Genomic DNA, 26243 nt, shown 5'->3' on the forward strand with positions numbered 1-26243 from the left:
AACCCAAACAATTCAAACTCTGAATGGCATCTTTTTATCTAACAGTCATGGGATGTAGTTCCAATACTTGTGTTTAAGTATAACTTATAGGTACTTTACTAGATAATCTTATTTAGAAGTCTACTTTACCAGGTCAGAGCGATATATCGTATACTTTTTTAATCCATTTAATTTTGTAACTATATGTACTTTGTATTCAAGCTCATCCTGTCTCTGTCTGTGTCACCAAGGCACAAGCAGTACAACTGGTGGAGGAATACTGAGGTAATTTTACTAAAACAAAAATATTAATACATTTAAAAAATATGTTGTTACTCCAGGCTCCCTTTTGATTATTCTATTTGGGTGGGAGGATACAAGTATTTGTAGAAAGGTGTACTCCAACATACTTTGATGCATCAAGTTGTAAGCAGGATTTTATTTTTTCAGCTCATGGAGGTAAAGCTTATTTTAGAATCAACTGTTCTACTGCAGAGCTTTACATTTAATGAGCTGCTCGTTTTCCAGGCAATTTTGTATTAGTAATCTAAGTAATTAGAAATTAACACAATCATAAAGTGGTAGAGTAGAATAGTATGTAAATTAAACTACTTAAATAAATTAGAAGTACCTTAAAATTGTAATCTAATCAAGTTGTAAACCAATGAAGTTCAGTGCTTGATTAAACCACTGGTCACATGTATCCTAACAACTAATGATATCATCAGTAGCACAGCGGCTAGTGAAGGCAGCTATACAGCCCCGCCTCCTCCGGCTCCCAGCTCCATCCTGCTCGGGTAATGGGGAGCAGTGACGTCATCGCTGCAGCACCGGACAGGGCTGAGTCCTAGCACGAGAGGCACACATTAGCTGCAGACACGGCACAGCACGGCACGGCATCAAAACACTCAACACTCAGCGTCCATCCGTCTCACCTCACAACTCTGAAGTCTGCAACATCATGGGCAACGTGCAGGTGAGGACACTTTATCGTTCATTTATTTATTTATTACAACTTCTACTGGTCAAACAACATTTAATTCTGAATGAGTATAATTGTTTTGCATGGGTGGGGTGGGTGCGACACTTCTCACGCACTGTAACAGGGCTGTAAGTTTTCATGCAACATCAGAAATGTCATAATCAACAGGGGCAATGTCACTAAAAGTCCACATCCACCACACACACACACAGTGTAAACTAACACTATACATAAACACCCTGCAGAGTCAGTGTGTGATCTGTTTGTACAGGGAACAGAAGTGTCGCAGTTAACTCGAGCTGAGGGAGGGATCCCTCATGTCAGGCCGATGAGGCAGCAGCAGCAGCAGCAGCAGAGAGGAATTTCCCAGAAGTGCTGATCAATAAGGCCGCATTGTGTTAAATGAAGGGTGGGTGGGTGGGTGGGTGAGGAGAGGAGGCTGCTGCTGCTGCTGCTGCTGCTGCTGCCCCATGACTCAGCAGACACTCGGGCTGCACCCTTTTCCTACAGGAGAATATATAAACAAAAACCCTTCCAGTCCCCAGTCGCAAACTTGTAGCTTTATACATATGTACATTTTACATCAGTTTTATTCTGCATTACTTTGAGTAGTTTAGATTTAGCTGCTTTGAATTATACATATTTTCTCACATTATATGAATGATCCTGTCACTTTTTATTCCCCCAGCCCACCATCGTCCCCTTTGAGGACTTTGATGTCACAGCTGATATCAAGGCGATCAGACAAGCATGTAAAGGTTTAGGTAGGTGCATGTTTGACTCATTCCTCTGTCAGTCATTGTGAAATATGCTCTTTTTCTTCAGTCACATCCTCTTTCTCCTCCTTTTTCCATTCGCTTAAAGGCAACCAGTTGCCCCCCGATCACAATGAGTGGTGACTATTACTGCAGTCGTTCATATTTTCTTAATAAAGAAGCATCTCACCTAAAACAATGTTTATTTGTCTTAGTGCTGCAGTCGACCAAAATTGATCATCGGAATTGAACACATTTAGATCAGAGAGTGAAAATTTCCACTGATATGAGAAGATAAATGTTGATTCTCCGGAGCAGCTCACAGACTGAGTTAGCCTCCAGATTGAAAGGATAAGGCTTTATCATATTACTGCCTGTAACACTATCATACTCCATCAAGTGGTTTTATTGTTGGGCGGTGGTTAGCACTGTCCCCTCACAGCAAGAACATTCCCCAGGTTTGAATCTTGGTTTTAATCCCGATACGTTTTATTGTAAATGTAGGCTAACATTTAAAAAGAAAAATTCTATGTAATCTAATATATTTCTGCCTATTTCTGTCAGCCATTTTAATAAAAGCCCTGTGTCGGTTTAGTCACAGGATTTGTAGAATGCTCTTTAGGTGTCTGGTACTAGTGTGATATTAATATAATAGTTGAGCATTCTTATTGTGTTTTGAATGATTCTGATGTCCACCCTCATGGTGTCTCCTCTCCAGGCACCGATGAAGAAGCCATCATCCAAATCCTGGCCTATCGTTCTGCAGCTCAGCGTGTGGAGATCAAACAGGCCTACTTTGAAAAGTATGATGACGTAAGTAGCTACCTCTCACTCTCCTACCTGCACACGTGGCAGCCTTAGGCATGTTGTCTTAGTGTCCACCTCCGTGTTTGCTCAGGAGCTGGAGGAGGTGCTGAAGAAGGAGCTGACAGGCAGTTTTGAGAAGGCCATCATCGCCATGTTGGAGCCTCCTCACATTTACTTCGCCAGGGAGCTGAGGAAGGCCATGAAGGGGGCGGGTACGGATGAAGCCGTGTTGGTAGAGATCCTGTGCACGGCCACCAATGAGGTTTGTCAGTATGTGGTACTGTTGGCTGTGCAATGTGTTGCTATTTCCATCAGTTTAGCTGTGATAAACTCATCCAAGCCCCCTAAACACCCACAGGCCTCCCACTCAGGTGGTTTCACTTCTGTTGCCTCCATCAGCTGAGGGACGTGAAAACACCTGTGTGGGTGTGCACTGGCTTTAAAAATATCAGATACACCACTTCCTTATTATAGAGCCTGTTTTCATTCCTGTGTGATGACTTCCCCTCTCGCACTTCTTTTATAGCACCTTTGTTCATGTTCCTGATGTTAAACAGATGTTAATCCTGCATTAATGTGAATGTTTTACTGGCTTTACAGGAGGAGCAGCATTTAGCTCCTGAGCTGCTTCAGTATGTTCACCAGCTTTGTCTGTCACAGTTGATTATCAGAGGTTTAAACACAGAAAATTAAGATAATAGATAAGATCAGTGAGACCGAACCAAAACAACGAAACCAAACATTGAGCTAAAAGGTGTTAGAATTCTCTGTGGATTTGTTACTACGAGCTGAACGCTTTCAAACTACACAGTCACGTGATCCATTTCTAATATCAAAAATATAAGTAACTTTACTGTGAGTAGCTGAGTCTCATCTTCCTTTTCCCCACAGGACATTGTGAGCTACAAGGAGGCGTATGCCCAGGGTGAGTCTTAATCCACGCTGACGCATGCTTGAATACCATTAAGATGTTCCTCTCACATTGGAAACTGTGGTTGTTGAACCCATGGAACTGTGACTATTTTTTTCTTTATGTTTGGGCGTATCCCTTTTGGGAATACTGCTGAAAGGCTGCAGCACTCCCTTGTGGCAAGATGTTTTAACTGCAAAGCAAAAAACGGTTTACTGAATTAATCAATAAAAAAAAAACAAGTTTCATCTGGTATCATTTTGTAGAGTAGGATAGTTGGCCTAAAATCTGACCATTTTAATAGTTTTTTTATATTTTAATTTAGTTTTAGAACATTCAGTGTATATTCTGTGCGGCCTATCCGATGAACAAATGTAGAACATGGTATATATAATGTTAAGCTTGACCTATCAATTGTTTAAGATTCAAGCTTTGAGTTTGTGTTTACTTTTTCTGGCCGCAAATAATGTTTTTCCTTTTTCAGACTCAAAGTACAAAACATTACAAACGACTTTAACCGTATTTCTGGTTGTACTGCACAGTGCAAGAGCGGGACCTGGAGGCAGACATCGAGGATGATACCAGTGGAGATGTGAGGAACCTGTTGATCTCACTGCTGCAGGTAAACTGCTCCTTTTTAATTTAAACGAGAAACATACTCATAGCATTTCTATGGGTTGTTACAAGTGAACAGTTGTAAATCTACAGTACTTCGCCCACTGGGACATTCAATACACATCACATCATTGTTTGGCGTTGCTTTGGCCCATGTGCTATCCAGCGCTCCCACCCTTCTCTGCTTCCCCTCCCTTTTCCTTCCTGCTGGAAGAAAAGACAAACAACGTGTGACTCATGTTGTACAGCGACGTCTATCCAAAGAGCTGCCGCTTTAACGGCCTTCAAATACTTCCCATTAATGTGGAGCAGATGATTGTTATCCCATTTAATGCCTGCGATTATTTTTGTAATCTATCTCTTTGACCTTGACTTCACTCACTGAAGGTTTTCCCTCACATTCTCTCTACATGCACTTCCATCCTCGTCCTCACTCCCTCCCTCCCAATGTCTCCCCCTCTTCTCCTATGTCCCTGTTTGTCTGCGCAGGCGAGCAGGGATGAAGGCTATGAGGTGGACGAGGATTTAGCCGAACAGGACGCCACATCTTTGATCGAGGTAAAGCTCTCAGGTGAAATCTGTGCTGACAAATTAAAGCCCTTGTTCGCCGTTTGCCTTTTAAATCACACTGGCGTTTGCAAGGTAATGCGATCCTGGATTTAAATGTCAGAGCATGTGAGCCCAGGGTGACGTGGAGGCGTGAATGAATCAAAGCTCGTTCTTGTGGTAATGTGGCTTATATTACTGCGCAGGGCTCTAAACGCTGTGTGGAAATGTAGGGCAGTAATATTGTAAAAATACAAATATGTGCAGAGGTAATACTACATGGTGTGCGTCTCTCTAAGTGGATCATTCACACTGTTAAACTGACATGATTAACACATATTTTCAGCCACAACAGTGCAACAGTCATAGCAGTAAAAGTGTTTTTTTCTGGTCAGCCCACCTGCCTCTTGTGAAACTTTAACAGAACATTTAATAAATAGCTGGAGATGTTTTTCACAGCAGCCATTTTGACATGAACTAAACACAGGTGTTACTAATCACATGGAACCCTGATTACTGTCATCACTAACACCTGTGTTTACCTCTGTGGCTGAATGGCAAAATGGCTGCCCTGAAAAACGTCTACAGCCATTCTACAGAGGCCGTGTCCGAAGTCACTCTCATCACTATACACTCCTCTATATCGGGAGTTTGCCATTTCGTTGTGGTTACGGAATGTTTAGTGAAGTTTATTATACCTTACGTTTTGCACTCATTGTTTCCCATAATGCATCATGAAAAATAGTGTCCAATGGTCACTAACCGAGCTCTGTATATACCATCATGTGTTTCGCCTGCGGTGGACATGTTTGGAGAGATGAGAGGAGCGAGGGCAGCAGGGACCCGTCTTATAATAGCTGCTGCACACTAGAGGATTTTCAACACTTAACAAAAACGTGGGAGACCACAGACATAATGACGGATTTAACCGATTTTTAATCTTATAAACTTCAGAACACACACACTGGACGATTTGGCCAGATCGTCCGACAGCACACTTGCCGTTTGTGGGAAGCAATTTCACAGTGGCGATTCCAGAGACTCGAAATTTATTTGTCTATGTTGTTTATACTTGATGTGCAGTGTGGGATAACTGAATAAAGTAAATCAATTTAGCTCAAAGAAACACTGTTTGTAGCTACAGCCTCAAGGGGGTGCTAACATGACTTTGTCTCAGTAAGGTTTTATAGTGTAATTTGTTAGTTTTGCTGTGATAACTACTCAATGTGCTTTGGCATCGTATTATTACTTACTGGAATAATGACTAAATGTATACAAAAATTTAGATGAGTGAATTATCCTTTAACGAATAATTCCTCATGCCCCTTATCTTATCGAGGAAGTTAAATTATCATAGGTTTAACTGGTAATATTAAAGATTTCAATTAAAGTGACACATCTAACATTAAGAACATATATATGCATTCATTCATATTCCTGTTTGTGTTCACGACAGGCTGGAGAAGGAAGGTTTGGCACAGACGAGTCTACTTTTACCTTCATCCTGACTCACAGGAACTACATTCAGCTTCAGGCCACGTTTAAGTTCTATGAGTCTGTGAGTATTGACCTCTTACAAGAAATCAAGAATCTTTTCTTAGCTTTTTTTTAATAATGTTTTTAATATGATATATTTTAATTGTTTCAGCTTTCGGGGACAGACATTTTGGACACCATTGACGCCGAGGCCACAGGGACCCTCAAGGAATGCTACATCACATTGGGTGTGTTTTGGACAGAATCACAAGCCAAAGAAAAAACAGTTATTAATTCTTGTCATAACACAATCTGCCTCTGTGTGTGTGTGGTTGACAGTGAGGTGTGCCAAGAACCCACAGCTGTATTTTGCCCGACGCCTTAATGCTGGCATGAAGGGACTCGGCACTGATGAGGACACACTCATTCGCCTCATTGTCGGCCGTTCTGAGGCAAGTGTTGTACTGCTGTGTCGGCGAATGTCTAATCGAACTGAGGATGCGTTCAGTATTCATAATGTTTCCAAATAATTAATTAATGTTTCAGCATATAAAAGTGACAATATACAACTTGACCACTAGATGCCACTAAATCCCACACACAGTAACAGGACCTACTTACCAAAGAAAATTGCTAGAATAAACTGTTCTACACATAAAGTATAATTTTAAAGTCAAAATCAATAAAAAAAGAACAATCCATTATGATGAGTCTACTTTTAATATTTTAATATCTACAAGGTACAACTCAAAATTATGATAATAATTATTTTTTATAATAATATAATTCATTTTAGAAGAATATGTGCTTTGAAACTGAAAGTAATGGTGATAACATAAAAAGTCCACTCTAAAGACATAAATGGACGAAGACAGGGTGTTTATGGTGACAGCAGTGTTGTGTTGTCAACCCACAGATCGACCTGGAGACAATAAAGGACATGTACCTGGAGAAGTATGACGAGACCCTGAAAGACGCCCTGGATTCAGAGTGTGGTGGAGATTTCAAACGCCTCCTCATTGAGATCCTGCACTAAACTCCTCTCACCGACCCCCTACAGGCCTTGTTTAACCTCTGTGTCTACTTCCACTTTCTTCTCACTCCTTCTTCCACTCGATTCACTCAATCACTTTGTGGACGTCTTTCTTTCTATCTATCATCTCGCAGCTGTTTTCTTCTCTCTCTTCACTCTTAGAGTCAGTTGTCTTTGCAGCATGGACCCAAAACCAACTCATCGTTGTATTATAGAGTGTTGGACACAGTTTTGCTAAGACCACCACACTCTGTGAAATTCCTTACTGATATAATCCAGTATACAAGAGAAGTGCAATGAATGTTTGTGTAATTTATATAACTTGTGCAGCCGAAATCACATTATTGTATTTATTAAAATCGACTTCATTTATTCACATTTAGCAGCTTTACGCTCTTTGTATGTTAGCGTTGATTCCAGCAATTGCAGCTTAGTCCATAGCACCAAACATAAAGAGAACGGTGCTGCAGCCTCTTACTTTATATTTGTCACTTTACTCATCTCTGCCATCCTTATTCTCACTTCACTTCTGTTTGCCTCAAAGATGCCTTTATAGCCATGCAATTTCCTTTCTGCTGCAACACTCAACACTCAAGTGCCGAATTATCACATTTGATCTCTGACATCTGAAAACACAAGACGATAACACATGATGACATTACCCGAAGCCTGAATGCTTTAAGTATGTAGTGTCGAGTTTTTTGTAGTCACATCCCCAAAGGCTTTGTGGGGTTTTAACCATTTGTAGTCTTATTTCTAATCACAGCTCACAAACTGCCTTCTTCTCCCTTTTGTACACATTACATTTTTGCCTTTTTCCTGTCTTTAAATTCACTATAAGTTTCCGTCATATACCAGTAAACTCTTATGAGATCATTGTGCTTTTAAAATGATTTAACAAGATATGAATTAACCCTTTAAGTATACAATCACAGTACTCGTGCTGTCTGTATCCATGTAGTCTATCTGAATTAATGTCATTTGCTGTAATATAAAATGACTATGATATACTGTTGTGTTATCATATAAATAAATTAATGCATTGACATATGAGAAGGTATCAATTATTAACCTGTTTTAATGGCAAACATATGTGTGTAGTGATAATACATTTTAGCGTCACCAAATGTTAGTGTTGTTCTCTTTATTTCTTGTAGGGGGCAGTGTTGTACAACCTGTAATATTGTTTTCTGCCTTTTAGGAGAAAAAAAACGGTATTTGATCAGAGTCATACTGAAATCAAAGGTTGGGGTACAGTAAAATTGTGTGTGTGTGTGTATATATATATATATATATATATATATCTTGTGACTAAAAGCTCAACAGAAGTTGTATATTAAATCTGCCTCAATACATTTTGAACTTTCTACCATGCACAGAAAGCGAGCAATGCCTGTGGGTGACTTGAAGACAGATAGAGGGAAAGAAAGGTTCAAAACAAGTGAGAACTGCTTCCAGATGCTCAAGCAGACACTTTCTCACTTTCCTTCTAACTCCTACTCTCCTTCCTTTCTTCCTCTCCATCCTCCATCTACATCTTTCTCTCTTTCTGCAGCCCTGATTGTGAGGTAGCCCAGCTCCATGAACAAGGCCAATGGCCTCCTGCACATTCCTGCTACCTGTATATGCAGTCTGTGCACCATCTGTAGCCCAGTTCACCATCCACCTCACGCTCCACTCAGACTGGCAACATGTCTGCCTCTCTGTCATGCCTCTTAATACACCTATAAACTGCAACATGAGCTTTTTTAAAAATGCTGTGGATGATCAGTGTATATCTGTGGCCTGTTTTGAAAGATACTACCCCGAACCATCCACAGTGTGGTTTAAAACTTATTTTAGAGCTTCAATTACCTCGGACAAGGACGTTATGTTATGTAAAAACTACTGGATGGATTACCATGAAACTTGGTGGAGGATGTGGTATGGGTCAGGCAAGAACCAATGACATTTTGGTGTGGATCTGGTGCAGGAAGCAAGTCAAGGAATTTGTTTTTCCCTTTCTTTAATATAACGAAACAGGGCGTTTTAAAAAATTTCTGTTGATTCTCAGTGAATAATAATTCTTGGATTTTAATCAAATATATCAGACATTGTTTAAGGGGCTGCATTGTATATATATTTCGATTATTGTAAAGATTACAAGTGTGTGAAATTTGGTTCACATCCAAATACAAATCCAGATCTAGTGAATTTCAATGTGGTTTCTCTAGTCCACTGTTGGGCCTTAGCAGAGGTTTGCACTCTACTGTGATTCTAGTTGTCCATTGCTTCATAGCTTCATAGCTAGTTAAAATATACACATATCAGCCACTACAACCAGTTAACCTACCTGTTTTAATGTTGTGGCTGATCGGTGAACTATATAAGACAAAGGTGGATGTTCAGGTTTCATTCAGTGTTTGAACACACACGTGTGAGGGGTGAGAGACACATCTGAGAAACATTTGTCTGAACATATTGTAGCTTTTGGAAAAGAAAACACTCCCTGCCCTCCCAAAGAATTCAGACTACCTATAACCTTTCCCCTTTTCTGACCCTCCTCCCTCACTGAAAAGTTTTGCTGGGTCCCCAAATCAACATGACTTCACTGACTTGTAGATTAAATTGTCATTCTTCATTTAAAAGACGGCACAGGATTTTTTTTTTTTTAGTTTTACAGCATTCAATTTCAGTTCTTTTCACGTGTGGCCAGGGGGCCCCAGGCCCTGGACCCTGCTTCTGTTGTACTTTAGAGGCTGTGGAAATTGACATTGAATACTAAATTAAATTCTGAAAGCCACAGAATGATGTCTCTCATCAAAGGACATGTCTTCATATTCAACATACAAACACCCATACATACCAACTCGGCATATTCATGCAGTGTGTTTGTCTCCCCCTCCATCTGTACTCTATTACCCACATGTAGATGTGGTGGGCCAGACAGATGGAGCTCCTCTTTCTATACTGTAGGGCTTGGACCTTTTCCTCAAGCATTTATCATCCACCATAACTCAGCCAGCCACACAGCCGTCAACCCGGAGGTGGTTTCAGTTTGTCTCAAGATAAGATTTCTCTCTGTTCTCTCCTGTCAACTCAGGTAGGGTTTCGTCTTTGGTCTTCTGTCTAGTTCTGTCTAGTTTTTGATACAGATCGTACAAAAGATTAAGGCTTAAGACATAAATTCTGCTGCAAGTTCTTTATTCATAGCAAAAGTCTGAACTTAAGGGAGTTAGTTGACTGAAGTGGGAAACTGTCATGTCGGCACTCTTTTGATCCCTGACACTCCATGCAAGCCCCTTCAAGACACGAACCTGCATATTAATGGCACTAATCTGCTAAAAGTCAGGATTTGTTGAATAATATATCGCACAAACTAACCTGGAGGTCATGACTTCAAAGGCTGAAATAATAACATTAGCTGGTCTACTGGTTTTCATAGAACATATGCCGAAACTCGCAGTTTGCTTTTTGATCTTGCGCCAGCACTCAGAATGAGAGGGTTTCTGGTGGAAGTGCGTAGGAAGGCCATCAGGAGGTTAACTACCCAGCTAATATAATTTTGACTGTTTAAATTCATGATAAAGGACCTCTGTTCTTTTCCATGTAATGGGAAACACATGGCAGCTTCTGCCAAGAGCAAACATCAGTTGAGGATCCACATCTGAGTGTAGCATGTAGGGAAAAGCTCATTAAAGGATTATTGCACACAAGATTACCAGTTTCCTCAGACTTTCAGTTGAAACATGTTAATGGCTGCCACTACAAAAACACACATGTGAGTAGTAGCTTCGTCCTAATAACTATTTTAAATGCTTAGCTACGTGGGGTTGTACATATACTCGCTTTTAATCTACGGGCTCGCCTAGACATCCCATGGTGTAGGAAATGTAAATTTTCCGATGTATACACTACTGAAGGATACCTCTGGAGGGCGCACCAGGGGGCTCAAACCATATAAAACTTCCAGAGTAGCATGATGTACACAATAAACATAGCGAAACTCCAGGAGGAGTTATTTGATGATATAAAAACAGGGTAAAAAGACATGATTGACAGCTGAGACTAACTCGTGTATCAGCAGGACCTCGCTAGCACACCACTATCACCCAATCGCTATAGTGCACAGACTCCAAATGCGCAAGATGGCGGGATTCATATTCAATATTTTTGCTTCATTTCTGAATAGTGGGAGCGAGTGGACACATGTTGTCCATCTTTATTTACAGTCAACGCTGCTGACACACCTCTGTCTACTCTGTCATATCTCCATACTGCCTCTACACTGCCCCCTCTGTTCTTCAGCATATTACATCTCGGATGGTATTGATTTCTGAGGATGTGCACAACGAACGCTCCAAATGGACACAAGATACTCAAGGCAGCCAGTGTGTGCAGGCAAATCCGTAGTTGAAAGCATGTGTTTTCCTGACCGAAGACTCATAAAAAGTATTAAAGACACTCAAGTATCTCAGGAATGTCACTTCAACAGCAATCTCAAACAGTTATTACTGTTACTAACAATAGCCACCATACAATAAACTACAACCAGACCCAGGAAAGCGGTAGGAGGTAAAAACCCTGATAGTAGTAAAATAATTATTGGTTTGTTTTGTTACTGAGCAGATCAATTTATTTGTAAGACCTTACCAGAAGTCAGTTGGGATTTAACTGACCACATTGATCATGAGTCCTCAGATACAGTAAAAAAAAATAATAACTGGTAAAACAAATGCATTTTTATTGGCTTTACTCTAAAACATCAAATATACATTTTGTTGCAGTTTAGTTTGAGTAAACAGTAACTATACCCTAATGTATTAATAGCTGAAATATCCTGTTGTCTCTGCCGGACAGTTTAATGTCAGCAATGGCCACAGTGATACACGTGACTCTCTTTAAGTCCATAATATGCAGAGAGAGGTCATTAAACAAGGCATGCAGTGGATATTCACATCAGAAAATGGCGGCTAACATGAAACACATGCACTTAAAGAACAGTCCTGACTGAAACCAGCACCAGCCGACCACTTTTGGTGACAGCACAAAATGCGGCAGTCACAGTGAGAAGGATCTGAAGGTCCTCTGGCGTCAACAGGCTAACTGAATTACATAAATAAAAGACAGACAATACAACACGTGGAATTCCTGAACATGAAAAAAAATATCCGAGAGCTGCATGAGAGGAATCAAAGCTGTGTCCTACATAATATTTGTGCTTAAAGCCATTATTTATACCTCTGTAGAGATCATTACACAGTACTATGCTCACATTATATAAATACAAGGAATTATGCCTAATGCTACAATTTTTAAATAAAAGTCTGCAATGGAGTTTTTTAAACACCAATTTTAAAAAACTGTAAATTTAGCTGCTGTCTACTACTACAAAATAATAAAGCTCAAAGGAGTAGTACGAAGTTTGCGGAATACTCTTATTAAGAGTTTTGCAAAGTTAGATGAGTATATGTAACTTAAGTTGTCCTTTAAGCAGACAATTAGCTTAGCTTATCTTATCTTAGCTTAGAACAATGAGTGGATCATTAATCATCAGTTAGCCTAACCTGGAAGATTGGAAGTCGCCTTGGATAAAAGTAAGCATCAGCTAAATGACATGTAATGTAATGTAACTGCCTGTTCATTGTAGCTTAGTATTTAATAGAGGGAAATAGGAGTGTGTCAATCTTCTCTTACTCTTAGCAAGAAAACAAATAATTCTATTAGACTGAGAAATCATATAAAATAAACAACACAGCAAGGCTTTGTCTTTCTTTTATCATGCTTTCACCCAGAGGATTGATACTCCACTTCCTGTCTGGTGACTGATCTGGTTGACCCGTCCACGCACACAGTCCAGAGTGAAGAACACCGCTGTGCCGTTATAGACCTGGAAGGACGCCCGCAGGCTCACCCCGCCCCACTGGCTTCCCTCTGCCATCTGACCCTCCACCTGCTGGGCCAGAGTGACGGGCCGTGCTGCCTCTGCCTCCCTGCCTCCTCCTGACCCCTCCGGAACACCTCGCCTGAGCAGAGTTACTTTAACCAAGTTGCAGGAGTGAATGAGTTTGAGATCCAGAGCTATGCTGGCCGTGCCGCTTTCCCTGAAGACAAAATCTCGTTTCTGTTCTGTGGAACCCTTCCCCAGCAGCCCCATCTGGGACACCTGAGCACTGGTCTGACGGAAGAACAGCGGCTTGTTTCGAACAGCTCCTGAGGGAAGGCCGGTTTGAGCCACAGAGGCAGACAGAGAGGAGGAAATGGCCGCAGGGACCCAAACCAAACTGAGGGTGCTGATGCCCGTCTCGTCGCCAAAGAAACGAACGTTGCACTGAGCAGGAGAGAGGATCTCAAAGCCCAGTGTGTCCCCGGGACCGACAATGGCCGCTCCAGACATAGATATAGATGTATCCCGGTAGTGGACACCTGGTTTGAAGCTACGGCACAGCTCTGTACCGGTTCCATTACGGCTGAGGTACGCCAACAGCTGGAAGCCTTCGCTCACACAGGCCTGACCCATGGAGTACAAAGCCTGCTGGAAGACAAATCGCACTGTGCCACCTTCAGTAAAACGGATCCCGCGGCCGTCATGTGTCAGCCCCACTACATAGGCGTCTGACGTGGAGGAGGTGCGGAAAACTGGGCGATAGTTTGTGTGATAGTGTGCGGACACCACTGCCTGTGCTGTCATGGCAACTGCCCCGGTGTCGTGGGAGAGCCACAGGAGGCTGAATGGAGCTGCTGAGGAGTCGTAGAGCTGCAAACCCTCTCTGCTTTCGTTGCAGTGCTGGCTGGCACTCCGGAGGAAGAGGGAGATGATGTGACCTGGGGCGACCTCTGCTACCCCACTGATGCTTACGCTCTGGAGTGACCTCGTGTCCCGCTGCTCCAGCCTGATGCCACTGAGGTCCTTACTTTCAGAGCCATCAGTGTTATTCAAACGCAAGCACACCTGGATGAAGCTGCGGCAGCCGTGGCTCACAGAGAGATTCTCATCCAGCCAGACCAGACCGTGCTGCCTGAGCACCAGACGCCCGTCCTCGGCGGACACCAGACCTGCGTCACCTCGTCCTTGAATGTGGAGCTGCACACCGTGGGAGGCATGAGCCAGGATGTGGCCCTTCGCCCCCTGCAGGCTCACCTCTCCGTTCCAGGACATAGAGAGGGCGCTGTCAGTGACGGCGGGACCAGAGCAGATTGCGTCTGTGACGAAGGTACAGGGTGTTGTTACAGGTTCTCCATCACACTCGTTACAGGCTTGACATTCATCCATGTCCGAGTTGAAGAAGTAACTGTGGCCACACATTCCTGAGTTGGCTTCTCGCTCTGTCATGCCGTGGCACCTGAATCCACCTGGTGATACAACGGCAGAGAAAACATACATGTTGGTTTCAAGCTTCCTCCAATGTTTAGCATTACCTCTTCATATGAGTCATCAACAAGTGGAGTGGCTTTGGTATTTCACAGTTACCTGGTGTGTTGAGACACTTCTGTTGATCTCCACACAGATCGGATATTTCAAGGCATTCGTCTCTGTCCTGTAATGATTAGTAAATGATTTATTTATTGAGTATGAAAGGGGTCACTTGAAAAACAGAGCTTTGTTAGGTCTATGAGACTACAGCGTCTTTCAGCTCTTTGTTTTGGTTTTCTGGCCCTCTAAAAAGACAGTATAGTGCTAACCTGACAGATTCTGTCTGCGTGGACTGAACACTGAGCGACCAGGAAGAAGCCGGCAGGACAGATGGTGCACTTCTCACAGCGAGGATGACCGCTGCTGAACCCGCAGTACTCCTCAGGGCCGCATCTGCCACAGCCCAACGTAGAACGACCGACCTGATGGCATCAAACATGTGTTCACGTCCAGAGATAAACTGAACATCAACAGTCATGTCCGTACATCATATAAATAAAGGTTGAAATTAACCAAATGTTACATTTAGATCTGATTTACTGGTGGCATCCATACAATATACGCAAGATGAGACAAAGTTTACATTAAGTTAGATTAGATTTTGTTAAACTGTGATTAAACAGGTCAGAAAATGTTATCTGCATTTTCAGTATATCTGTATATAGATTGAATGTTAATACTGTGTTTTTAAGTCAAGTATCATATTTAGCTCTTTCGGTTGTTATTGTTTTTGTCCCCCTGTTTCAACCTGCAGCTCACCTCCATCACGCTGGCCTCCATGTCCACCTTGTGAAAAGAGAGAGCCTGCTGTGCTTGGTGGGCTCCAGCCTGCCCATTCAACGTTTCCGTGGGATTGTCCACGTCCCCCTGCAGGTTCTGGAAAGACGTTTGTTTGATGCCGTCCATCAATATGTTGTACTGGGCTTTCACCTGGATGTAGAGAATTGAATATGGACGATTATAATCCGTAACCCAGGAATATACAAACTAAACTAGCCAATGAGGGATTTTTCTGCTCCTTGTGTTCTCATTTCAACTTCATCGTGGCACAGAACATTCACAAACTCCACAGGGAAGTATGTGTTTCATCTGACAAAATATTGTTATGCATTCGTCTCAATTAAACTTGTTCATCTCACCACCGTCCAACAAGGAAACCACAAACATCAAAATGAACATCTCTCTGGTCATCAGACACAGCAGCCTTACTTGTTCCATCTGTTCGTACATCCTCCTCTGTTGATCCAGTATCTCTCTCTGCTGGTTGACCAGCGCCCCCTGCTGCTCAGTCATGAGCCTCTGCAGCTCCCTGACCTCGTCCTGCTGGCCCCTGAGAGCCTCAACCAGCTTATCCTGGCTCTTCGACAACTGCAGCTGCAGCACAAGAGCGTCCTCTGAGGGAACCTCGTTCGTTCCTTCAGCAAAGAAAGAACACTGTTACATAGCATTTCAACTGATTATAATGTCCTCACAGCAAAGGCTGTGGTTTGAATAAGAAGAGCGTCTCTCTTTATATTTTGTGGGGAATGACTCAGGCTGAAACTGACCTGGTTTCATGTCGCATGAGAGCTGTATCCACGCTCCACGCTCCGACCCAAGGTCTGGAAGCTCATCCAGAAACTGTGCAGCTCTGTCCGTCACATGAACCGGAGAGGAGCCCCCTCTCCCGTCGTCTCCTCCGAAGGAACTGCAACCGTCTCCAGCGCAAGCCTTGGGTTTCTGGCGCATCCGGAGCGGCAGCTTACATCCGATCCCTTTGCACTCCCGCGTTGCGCTGTCGTCGTTGGTTTGACGATGAGAGACAGTGGTGGGACAGGACCCGCCGGCGCAGCCAGGGTGAAACACCTCGGCTGTGAGGGTCCTCGGGTTGGTCCTCCTGGTGCCATCCGTGCCCGTCTGATGCGCAAAGCCTCCCTGCTGCGGGTGGATGATGTACGGCGCTAAGGGCGCGCTCTGAGCCTGGTGGTGGCTGAAATGAGCGTCCCGCTGGTAACTCGGGTAGACTTGTCCTGGTGTGGATTGTGCAGAGTGATGGAACTGCCGTCGGGGCGCAGAAGCCTCCGCGCGCCCCTGGCAGTGCGCTCCGACGCACGATCTGCTCCAGTCCTGCCCCGAGAAACAGTGCGCCCCTCTGCAGATCTCAGCAACACTCCCTGGGCCGACTATGGCTGTGACGAAGAGTACAAATATGGTCGAGATACGTGCCATGATGCGATGCTGAGAGGTAAAACTGTAAACAGAGTAGATGATGGCACTGTTGCGCATCAGCCCTGCAGACTTTGTTTGATCATCTCTTCAAGATAAATAATATCCTCAAATTAATTGTCCATACGCGTGAATCTGTGGTGAACCTGAAGAAGTGGATGCACAGACGTTCAGCTTGTCTCCATTGCGCGCTCCGCGGTTTCTGCCCCCTTTGCCCCTCTGGAGATAGCTCCGTCTATAGCCCACATATGGCGCTCACTGTTCCTAATTGGCAACAGGTTTTCCTCCTAGTCTTAAATTAACCCGTAGCTTTCCCGGCCGGACATACCACTCTGTGGAGTCACTCCATTCCTACTGAAGTTGCGCTCATGATGGATATTTGGACCTTCACCGTTATTTTCATTCTCACACTCCAACAGGTCACACACAAACTCATGACGTGCGCCACATCTCAAAATGGAATTTTAGAGATTTAGTTTAAAGGGGTAAAGGTTGCTTTATTTCCAACTCTATTTTCTTTTGCCATCCATTTGGGCGACAGGATCAGCCCTGAGGCTTTTTATCAAGCCCTGCAGAATCGAAATCTCGGCTTTAAATGGCATCAAAGCTTGGGCCCCTTCAGTAGTTCTGAATTACAGTGGTATAGGACTCTTAAAACACAAACTCTGTAATATTCGGAAAATTGGAGCCAAAACGGCCTTCCCCTGTAAAAACGTAAACTTTTTAACAGTTTATTACCACTCTCATTTCCCCTCTCTGATCCCACATGGCTCTAATTAAAACTGCAGCCCACATTAGAAGCATTTAAAATGTTTGCCCCCCTCTTCTCATGGCAAACTCTACCTCACACACACTAAATATATGCAAGGAGCTGCATAAATCATCCTCCCTCTGGCAGTAGTTTGTTATAAATCACTCAGAAACGCTTACAAACAGTCAACGTGGTGGATATATTGATTTGCAAATTTGGGATTTGCTCAAGAAACAGTTGATAGGCTGAACCAGCGATGTGCACACACATGCACACACATGCACACACACAATGATACTGCGTGTAGCTACTGTTATTAACTGTGTACTTAGAAAGTAAGTGGACAAACAGTCCAGAGGCACAAAGTCGAAAGTCAGGAGTTCATGGAGCCATCAGTCAATCTCAACTTTTCACAGTGATGGTTATCATCAGTACCTGCGACCACATTGATTTCATTATGTTTTTTTAAACATATTTTCATTGATTTATTTTTATATATTCTATTTACTTACAACTTCATGTTGTTCCAAACTTAGATCTCGGTCCCCACTTAATTCTTATTGTTGCTTTTCGAATGCATTTTGTACACTTGGCTGAAGATTATTGTCCATATAAGTTTATAGTGTGTGTGTGTGTGTGTGTGTGTGTGTGTGTGTGTGTGTGTGTGTGTGTGGTCCAGGTATTACTTATGTTGTGGGGACTTAAATCTGTTTACACAGTCACATTATGGGAACTTGTCTTTGTTATGGGGACAAAAATCAAGTTCCCATAACGTAAATGATTAAAGTACATCTTAAGGTTGTGTTAAGTTAAGCTTAGGTTTATTATAGTGAAAGGGTTAGATTAAGGTCAAAGTTTATTTTAGGTTTGTTTTTATTTCTCTCTCTCTCTCTCTCTCTCTCTCTCTCTCTCTCTCTCTCTCTCTCTCTCTCTCTCTCTGTGAGTAAGTGTGTGTGAGCACTGTATGTGAACGTATATGTTTGCAGTACAACCGTCCTTTGTCTGCGTCCTAGATTAGTCTGAGTTTGCTTTTGCTTCACATGCTGTTGTGCTTGAAGTAAACTCATGTGGCTGGAGTCTTGACAGGTAATCAGTCACATCCATCTCGAGCCCTCTGACATCAGGGCAAAGCTACAACATGTGTATGAGCGTGTTGACCTCACCACAGCCACGCACAAACACTTTTGATTTACATGCTGTTGGTTCATCTCTGAAAAAAAGCAAAAAAAAAATTAATAAACATTGTTACTTATTTGTTCATTCACTTTTTCACAGTAGACATTTTGAATATTAACGGCAACACAAGCACTGAGCACAAATAATAGCAAAATGAAATGTTGTCATCTTTCATATCATAAATTAGCTTTTCTTTTGCTATTCCATTAAATGTCTGCTGCAACAAAGGACTATTATGTGTATATTTATTTCAACCCTAACTTTGTACTATTTGAACTTCACCTGTCTGTTGTTGAGACTTTTCTTCCCGGCCACCATGAAGTTGATCACATGAAGTGTACACATTATACTGTACCTTCCTTCTTTTCCCACACTCTCTGTTATTTACTTACTCGCTCCATATGCTTCATTACCTGAAGCAAACTATGTGTTTTGAGGTAGTGGGGTAGTGTGCCTTTCAACAACATGACAATTAAAAGCTCTACTTATTAGACAAGACTAGTGCAGTAGAGCTACTTCAGAATTATTTAACTATTTATAATTTTTTTTCAGACAGACAGAAAGACACATATATAACCCCCCTGTCTAACCCTATATTTGATTTCCTCCACTTGTGAAGCTGTGGCTCTCTTGTCAGGAGTGTTGAACTGAGTTCTGAGCCACTTTTTCCTCACTGATCCACTGTGGCTTGGATTGTTTGTACACTTGGGACAAAAGCATCTGACAAAATGGAAGATAAAAATCAGATAGAATTGAATTATACAGGATTGTACAGGAGGGGGGGATGAGTGCGGTTACAGTGGAGTGCAACATATGAATGCGTTGCTGCAAATTTAATAACAAAAGATTTCCAGATTCTGTAGGCCCCGGCTGTGCATGAAAAATAAATGCTTCTCCTCAATGTTTTGTTTGGACTCTGGGATCAGTGAAGAGACGTGTCCCAGATGATTTCAGAGGTCAGGACTGTTCGTAAAGTAGCAGCAGATCAGAGATGTATCTGGCCATATAGTGCTTGGTAAACAACAATAGAGATGTTTATTTAAATCCTATTCTGACAGACAATGTAAAGACCTAAGAGTCGTGTATCACTTTCTTGTTCTCAGTGAGGACTCCCAATCAGCTGCTGCTGTCTGATTGACCTTTTTAAAAGTTAAGGGTTTGAAGTTGAGTGTGAAAATGACGCAGAGAGAATGAACAGATCTCAGCCTACGTGCAACTAAACTAAGAAGACGAGTAGGAACCTCATGTAAATCAGTTATGTTGCGTTCGTGCACACAAGTGCTGAAGATAAGTGAAGACACCTGTGTGACGGCACCATGAGGAGCGGGGCTGTGTGAAGTGCATTGTGGACGGTGGCTGCAGCAGAGAACCACATGAATGTAGCATAACCTCCCTCTGGTGTACAAGAGATACAGTTAGATGTAGTTCCTGATTTCACAGGAAGTTCAGCTACTTTCTACAGAGGCAGTGCAGGCACAGTAGTTACAGACTGACCCCTGAGTGTTGCAGCACTGACACACGCCTCATGGTGCTGCCATGTGTGAAGGACACAGAGAAGGTAATAAAAAAAAAAGTTACAAAAATTGGTGATTTAAGAGCAATTGCTGCAACTGCGTATTGAATAAATGAAAGATGCATTTCTCTGTTCAGTTGCCCCGTTAAAGAGTTAAATACTTGAGCCGTCACGTCAGCTTTGTTTAGGACAAACACATGTCCTCTCGCAGCAGCCAGTGGACCCTTGTGCAACTAATTAGAAAACAGTAAGAAGCTCTCGACCACAAGAGAAGAGAAAACATGTTGGTTTACTGTCAGCAGGCAACGCTCTCTGGTGCCTTTCATGCATTTAAGTCTCATTAAATTGCTTTATATGCGCTCGGGCTCTGGCTCGTCCGCCGGCCTGGACGTCCCCCTCCTCGCTGTCCCTCGTCCTGTTGATGTGTGAGACCACAGTGGGAGACGGCAGCACCACTCTGACATGCCCGATGAGAGCATGGAAATCCATAAACAAATGTGGTTTTTGTGATGCGTGCCCTGATCAGCACATGCTCGGGGCAGATATAGTATCACTGACAAGTTCCAGTGATCACTATTGAGAATAGATTTACTATTGAGAATAGATTTACTATTGAGAGTAGATGTGTACGACTTTCTTTAAATATGAGCAACAGAAGTCAGGATTGACTTTCACATGTGGGAGGCAGAAGGTCTGAGAGGCCGCAGAGGTAACGTTCATGTTCTGGATCCACAAATTTCACTTTCATGTGGAAACAATAGTTCGACCACTACCATCCTCTTCACAGCTCCCCCTTTAGCTCATTACAGTTTAATGGATGCCCTGTTTACTGTTCAGCATAAACACAGAATGAGGCTGGACAGCACAGCAGAGGCAGGCCTGGGTAAATTACGTCTTACCATTTGTGTGTATTCACATTAGGCTGAGTGTGGGTGTAGAAGAAGTGGTGCAGAGCAATGAAGAGCGAGACCTAGACACTGTATGAACGTTTCTAACACCATGTATGAGTGACTGTACCTCCAGCTGCAGCTTTACCGTATAAAATATTTCAGTTTATAGACAAATATATTCAAATGGTTGTTTGCTGTACTCTTCAGATATTTACACTGACTCTGAGATATTTATACAATGTATCTCAGATAATAAGTCTTGCTATATCCTGATGTGATCCAGCTCTCGTTGAGAGAAGAGCAGCAGTCTTTTGTTGCTTATTCATAAATAAGCAGGATTGCTATTTGTGAGGAGGCAAATAAAACACTTGCTTCCTGTGGCGAGGCAAAACGCAGCGTGGCTTGGTGTGGAGTTGAACTTGGGTGAACTTTGACCCGTGAGATTCACTTCACATTTGCCTATGTGTGACTGTGCCGTCAAAGAGCCAGCGTTTGTGATGTCACAAATTAAATAAACCAATCGTGTCTTGTGGGTGGGGCCAAATGGCATATTCAGAGATCCCAGTCACGAACTGACGACAGATGATTGAGGGTTACATTTTGAGGCCATGATAAACCTTTTGAATACTTAATTTTCACTGAGTTTTGTGGGTGTAATAAGCTGCTGGAGCGGGACTTTAAAACCATATAAAACATCAGTGTTGTGTTCTTGTGTGATCTTGTTTTTGACGCCTCAAAGAGATTAATTTGTATTTAAGGTCACAGGGTTTCTCCTATCATCCACTGAGCAGAATGCAAAATAAAGACCAAATATGTGAAGTGGAACATGGTTAAATATTTAAAGCGTTCAGCTTCGCAACATAACAATAGCACAACTTAATTGCCTACAGAGAAGAATCACAGAGAGCACAATACAAAATGTGATTTCATGAAAAATAATCAACAGCAGAGACGAGAAGTTGTTAGTGCACAAAGAGACACAGCATGTGTGACGGGGCATCGTATCAACAGTTTAGCTAGGGGTGGTCGTACAGTGCAAACACAAAACATATTGTACATGGAAATGTTTGTGTGTTTATGTGTACAGATCAGAAAACTGCAAATATACACATTGATTTACATGTCAGTGGCTGATTGTGTCACAGTGGGTTTGTAGTGTGTTGTGTCTACAGTCATATATGCGTGTCGCCAGGTATTCTACATGTTCCAGGACTTTTCCACCATGTCCGTGGTTTTATAAACACTACACTGCCTCTCATACCACAAAAAAAGTTCAACTTCAAAAATATGAAGAGATAAATTAACATGCAGTCAAACAAGTAGCAAATCACAGGAAAAAAAACCTTCATATAACACCTCTCGTTTTGCTGTTTCCTGTGTTTGGATATACTGTTCCCAGTTTCCATGCACGCTGGATATAGATGTGCCGAGTTGTAATTGATAACCGCAGAACGCAGCAGACTCAAAGAGTTGGCATGAAACCGAGCGCTCATTCTTCACTTTGCTTTTTTAAGCTGCTCCACATGCACCATGTATTTTTGACCCTAAAGCTGGCGAGATGCCGCCTCCATATGGACAAACCCAGATGCAAAGTTGCGCTCGATGAAACTGTTTGGGCTTAAGTCTCTTTTTGAAATCGTGTATTAATTACTAATCCAAAGACTGTTAGCTGGGGTACGTTTTCTTGTGCGTGTGCAGTGATAAAACTACAGAATTCAAAAATAAAACCTATTATCACCAGTTCTTCACAAACCCATTAATACTGAGTAGTTTGATGATATTTTAAGGAGACTTAACTCTGCTCTCCATCATCTCGGGAGGTGACTGTCAGCAAAGTACAAGGATTTACCAGTAAGTCACTTTTTAATGCAGCTCATGTGCAATTGTGCCTGTGTGGTAGACTGGACGTGCTGTGTGATTAAAAAATGGGGACACAAAAATCCAGAGCAGATCCCAGATGCCCACTTGAATCAGTTGATTGAAGATGAGGTTTGCTGGAGGGCGATAAAAACAACTCGTGTGACTTCACAGCCAGAGCCACGTGGAAGCCATTTTAACATGTCACACAATCGTGGAAATTACCTTGTTCTCCAGTGTTTGTGACTTTGAACGTTTTTTGAAAAAACACAGAACACATTTCTGGTTCTTTGGCTGAAGCTTTGAATATGGTGCTTTATTTACAGCTGTGACGGACACATCCACACTGTTGTGTTCGTGCACACATGTGTCCAAGAGTGCTTGTGTCTCCGTACCGCGAGACTGCTGATTGTTATGTCGAGCCGTCAGTGCAGTTTATTTCCACTTGCTGCATGATGAGGTGTTCAGGAAATGACTTTAAATGGTATAAACTAAAACTGAACTCAATTTAAACTGAACTGAGATTCTCTAATGACTTTATTTCCTGATACCCCTGCTGTGTTTCTCTCTTTACATTGTCTTCATTCCCTGCACCGTTGCAGAAATCTAAATCTGTTGTTTTACTATTCTCAGATGGAGGACATATATGTTCAGTCAACTTCTCAGAGAAGTAGATCATCTCACTCAGGTGAGTTGGATTTCAATCAATCACATTTTATCTCTCTAGCCCGTATTCACAAATCAAAATTTATCTCATGGGGCTTAACAAGGTGTGACATCCTCTGTTGTTAACCTCAACAAGAGTGGGGAAAATGTAGAAACCTTAGAGAGAGCCACATGTGAGGGATCCCTCTTCCAGGACGGACAGAAGTGCAACAGATGCTGCGTGTAACTGAACACATCAACAAAACAAACAATATTTACAACACTGATTAGAAGAAACTGTTTTTAACATAATGGAAAGTGTATCAATGTTTAAAGTATTTGTACATAGGGGAATGTCTGATAAAGATAAAGGGAGCTGCAATGACAAATGAAATAAGGAGTTATTGTCAGTAATAGTAGAATATGTGAGTCGGCTCATTGTTTCTTTCTTTAAAAAAAGCAAAACACATGCTAACTGTGCTGTGTGCTAAATGCTTATGTCAACATGCATGGCCACCGTGCAACACATTTAGCAGGAGGCACATTTACCAGTTAACATGGTAACATTTGGTAATTAGTACAAAAGACAGTGCAGCTAAGGCTGATGGGAATGTTTCTAGTTTAATGTGAACTGGATAAAATACATTGTTTTACCTGAGGAACCTGCAATGAAAAGTCAGAGGAACGTTAATTTATCCAGCAATTTAGCCTGAGTAGGAAGATGGTGTATGTAGGATGTATTTTTATTTTTTATTTTAGGCAAAACCCCAAACTGTTGAGCTTCTGGTGCCAAACAAAAATCCAGGGGATCACCAAAGTCATTAGGATTCTTCGTCGATGATGAACCTAGTGACAAACATAAGGGAACTCCATCTATGTTGAGGTTTCACTGCCCCTGTTGTTGTAACTAACAGCTGTCGTGCAGTTAAAGTTTCCTTACATACATAAAGGAGACAAGCTATTATTTGACCATTAATATATCGGCAGTGTTCAAGTGATATGTTTTTGCAGGTGTGTGAGTATAGTATGTGGATTAAAACTGATATGGATTCTTTTCAGTTTGAAAACGCTGTATAGATGTAGCCACAGTCTGTGGCCCAGACCAACTGACCAGCTCTGCCTTTACTAGAGCCACACCTAAACGTGGATTTGGATAACATGTCCCATGATGCATCATTGAATTGAATCTGTAAATGTGAAAAACACAAGAACAGTGTGATATCAAATATCATCAGACGCATTCTTTCTTAAAAATGTGACCAGATGAGAATCTCAAAGTTCCCATCAGTGCTTTTGAAGTTAGGAGCCTTTACAAGAAACGAATCAGACCAATCACTTGATGTTTACCTCGCTAATCTGGACATTATCTGGTTACCCATGGCAGTCTTTGTTTTGAAACCGAGCATCAGACAGAAATATGTGAAGCGACACTTAAATGTGAAGTCACCACATCTGGATCAGACTGTGAGCTATACTGAAAGCACACATAAGCTGCTCATCATATAACTGCAGCTCCGAAAGCAAAACATTACACATCGCAAACTGACGCAAACTCGGCCTGAGGCACAGATCAGTATTGCCCGTTTCAAACCTCTCCATGTAAGCTGAACGAGCGCAGCCCTACGAACGGGATCAACCGGGAACATTACATCAGACATACCAGAAGAAAAAGACTCTATATGTCACTTTGGCATGCGTCCTCTTGGAAAGCCATCACAGTGACAAACACCACTCCACAGACTACTACCAAAGCGGGAGAGAAAAGCATTTGATTAAAGCTCTGATCCTCCGAGAAACAAAAGGATTTAATGTAATTCTTCTTATTGTCTCGACTGGGTCTGTTCGCTCTGCTTCGCTGTCTTGGATCCAGAAGACACAGACCAGTGTTTTTTGTTGATGACCTCAGGAGCTTGGAGGTGTCATTTGAGCAGCAGCGCCAGCGTGATGACGTGTTTTCAGCGGCTTTCATCAGGGTTTCGAGTACATGGCCTGCAGGCATCATTTAATCTACAGGATGGCTGTGTGCCCAGCTCGTTTATAGACTATGGCTGAGCCTGTGGAGTCTTGTGTTAATGATTAAGATATTAAGAGTTTAGATACAAGTCATTTTTCCATCATGGCTTTGAAATTCTTTAAAGGTTCAGTGTGTAGAATTGCGTGACATCTACTGGTGAAGTTGCATGTTGCAGCTGAATACCCCTCACCTCACCCTCCCCTTCCAAACATGGAAGAGAACCTGTGGTAGCCTTCAGTTGTTATAAAAAATCAAAAGTTGTTAAGTCTGTCCAGTTTGGGTTACTGTAAAATACATGCTGGACTCCGTAGAGAGGTTCTGCTCCCAATGTAAATATAGTGTATTTAAATACAAAGGCCCATTCTAGGGTAAAAAAAATAATAATCCAGGTTTTGTTGGTAAGCGAAGTGAAGTTATTCAGATTCTCTCCAAGTGGCAGTGGAAGTGGGTAGAGCTGGTAGAGCAATATGCTCAGATCACATTCATGGCCTTCTGGGGGGTAACTGCATAGAAGGGACTTTCTGGATCCACTGGTTTCCAGTGAATAAATACCCCCCATCAGTAGCTGCCTGGAGACCAGAGTTGAGATTAGGTTGGGGAGACTTCCTTTTGATTTTGTTTGTACACATTGATTCACACCGTCACATTTGTAGTTTTGTATCAGATTTGTTTACCTCTGTTTACAGCCACTATATA

The 26243-nt window shown here is 42.3% G+C and overlaps 2 protein-coding genes across 3 annotated transcripts; one reads left to right on the forward strand and one right to left on the reverse strand.

Moving 5' to 3' along the window:
- The first annotated feature begins 788 nt into the window (after positions 1-788).
- anxa13l (annexin A13, like) lies at positions 789-8149 on the forward strand. Of its 2 annotated transcripts, none has more exons than XM_035171073.2 (11): positions 789-955; positions 1650-1725; positions 2435-2529; positions 2618-2785; positions 3415-3448; positions 3976-4055; positions 4538-4606; positions 6051-6152; positions 6243-6318; positions 6410-6522; positions 6987-8149. In XM_035171073.2, the coding sequence occupies exons 1-11, from the start codon at positions 941-943 to the stop codon at positions 7104-7106; spliced, it is 948 nt and encodes a 315-aa protein (XP_035026964.1). In that variant the 5' UTR covers positions 789-940; the 3' UTR covers positions 7107-8149. The 2 variants fall into 2 exon arrangements, with proteins under 2 accessions (XP_035026964.1, XP_035026963.1); XM_035171072.2 differs by having other exon boundaries at positions 791-955; positions 2615-2785.
- A 3669-nt stretch (positions 8150-11818) lies between these two features.
- On the reverse strand, positions 11819-17032 carry si:ch211-252f13.5. The gene is made up of 6 exons (XM_035169248.2): positions 16044-17032; positions 15706-15911; positions 15256-15426; positions 14766-14918; positions 14554-14620; positions 11819-14435 (listed from the first exon to the last, which is right to left on the reverse strand). The coding sequence occupies exons 1-6, from the start codon at positions 16759-16761 to the stop codon at positions 12862-12864; spliced, it is 2889 nt and encodes a 962-aa protein (XP_035025139.2). The 5' UTR covers positions 16762-17032; the 3' UTR covers positions 11819-12861.
- Positions 17033-26243: the final 9211 nt, after the last annotated feature.

This window comes from Hippoglossus stenolepis, chromosome 11, assembly GCF_022539355.2.
Source record: "Hippoglossus stenolepis isolate QCI-W04-F060 chromosome 11, HSTE1.2, whole genome shotgun sequence".
Lineage (NCBI taxonomy): Eukaryota > Metazoa > Chordata > Actinopteri > Pleuronectiformes > Pleuronectidae > Hippoglossus > Hippoglossus stenolepis.

What these genes read in the sequence shown, in the direction of transcription:
- anxa13l (XM_035171072.2), top strand. An exon ending in TGTTGATCTCACTGCTGCAG is followed by an intron (nt 4,056 to 4,537) that starts GTAAACTGCTCC and finishes TTGTCTGCGCAG; the next exon opens with GCGAGCAGGGATGAAGGCTA. An exon ending in CGTTTAAGTTCTATGAGTCT is followed by an intron (nt 6,153 to 6,242) that starts GTGAGTATTGAC and finishes TAATTGTTTCAG; the next exon opens with CTTTCGGGGACAGACATTTT.
- si:ch211-252f13.5 (XM_035169248.2), bottom strand. Translation starts at nt 16,761, where the DNA reads ATGCGCAACAGTGCCATCATCTACTCTGTTTACAGTTTTACCTCTCAG. An exon ending in TGGAGGCCAGCGTGATGGAG is followed by an intron (nt 14,919 to 15,255) that starts GTGAGCTGCAGG and finishes TGATGCCATCAG; the next exon opens with GTCGGTCGTTCTACGTTGGG. An exon ending in GAAGTGTCTCAACACACCAG is followed by an intron (nt 14,436 to 14,553) that starts GTAACTGTGAAA and finishes TTGTATCACCAG; the next exon opens with GTGGATTCAGGTGCCACGGC.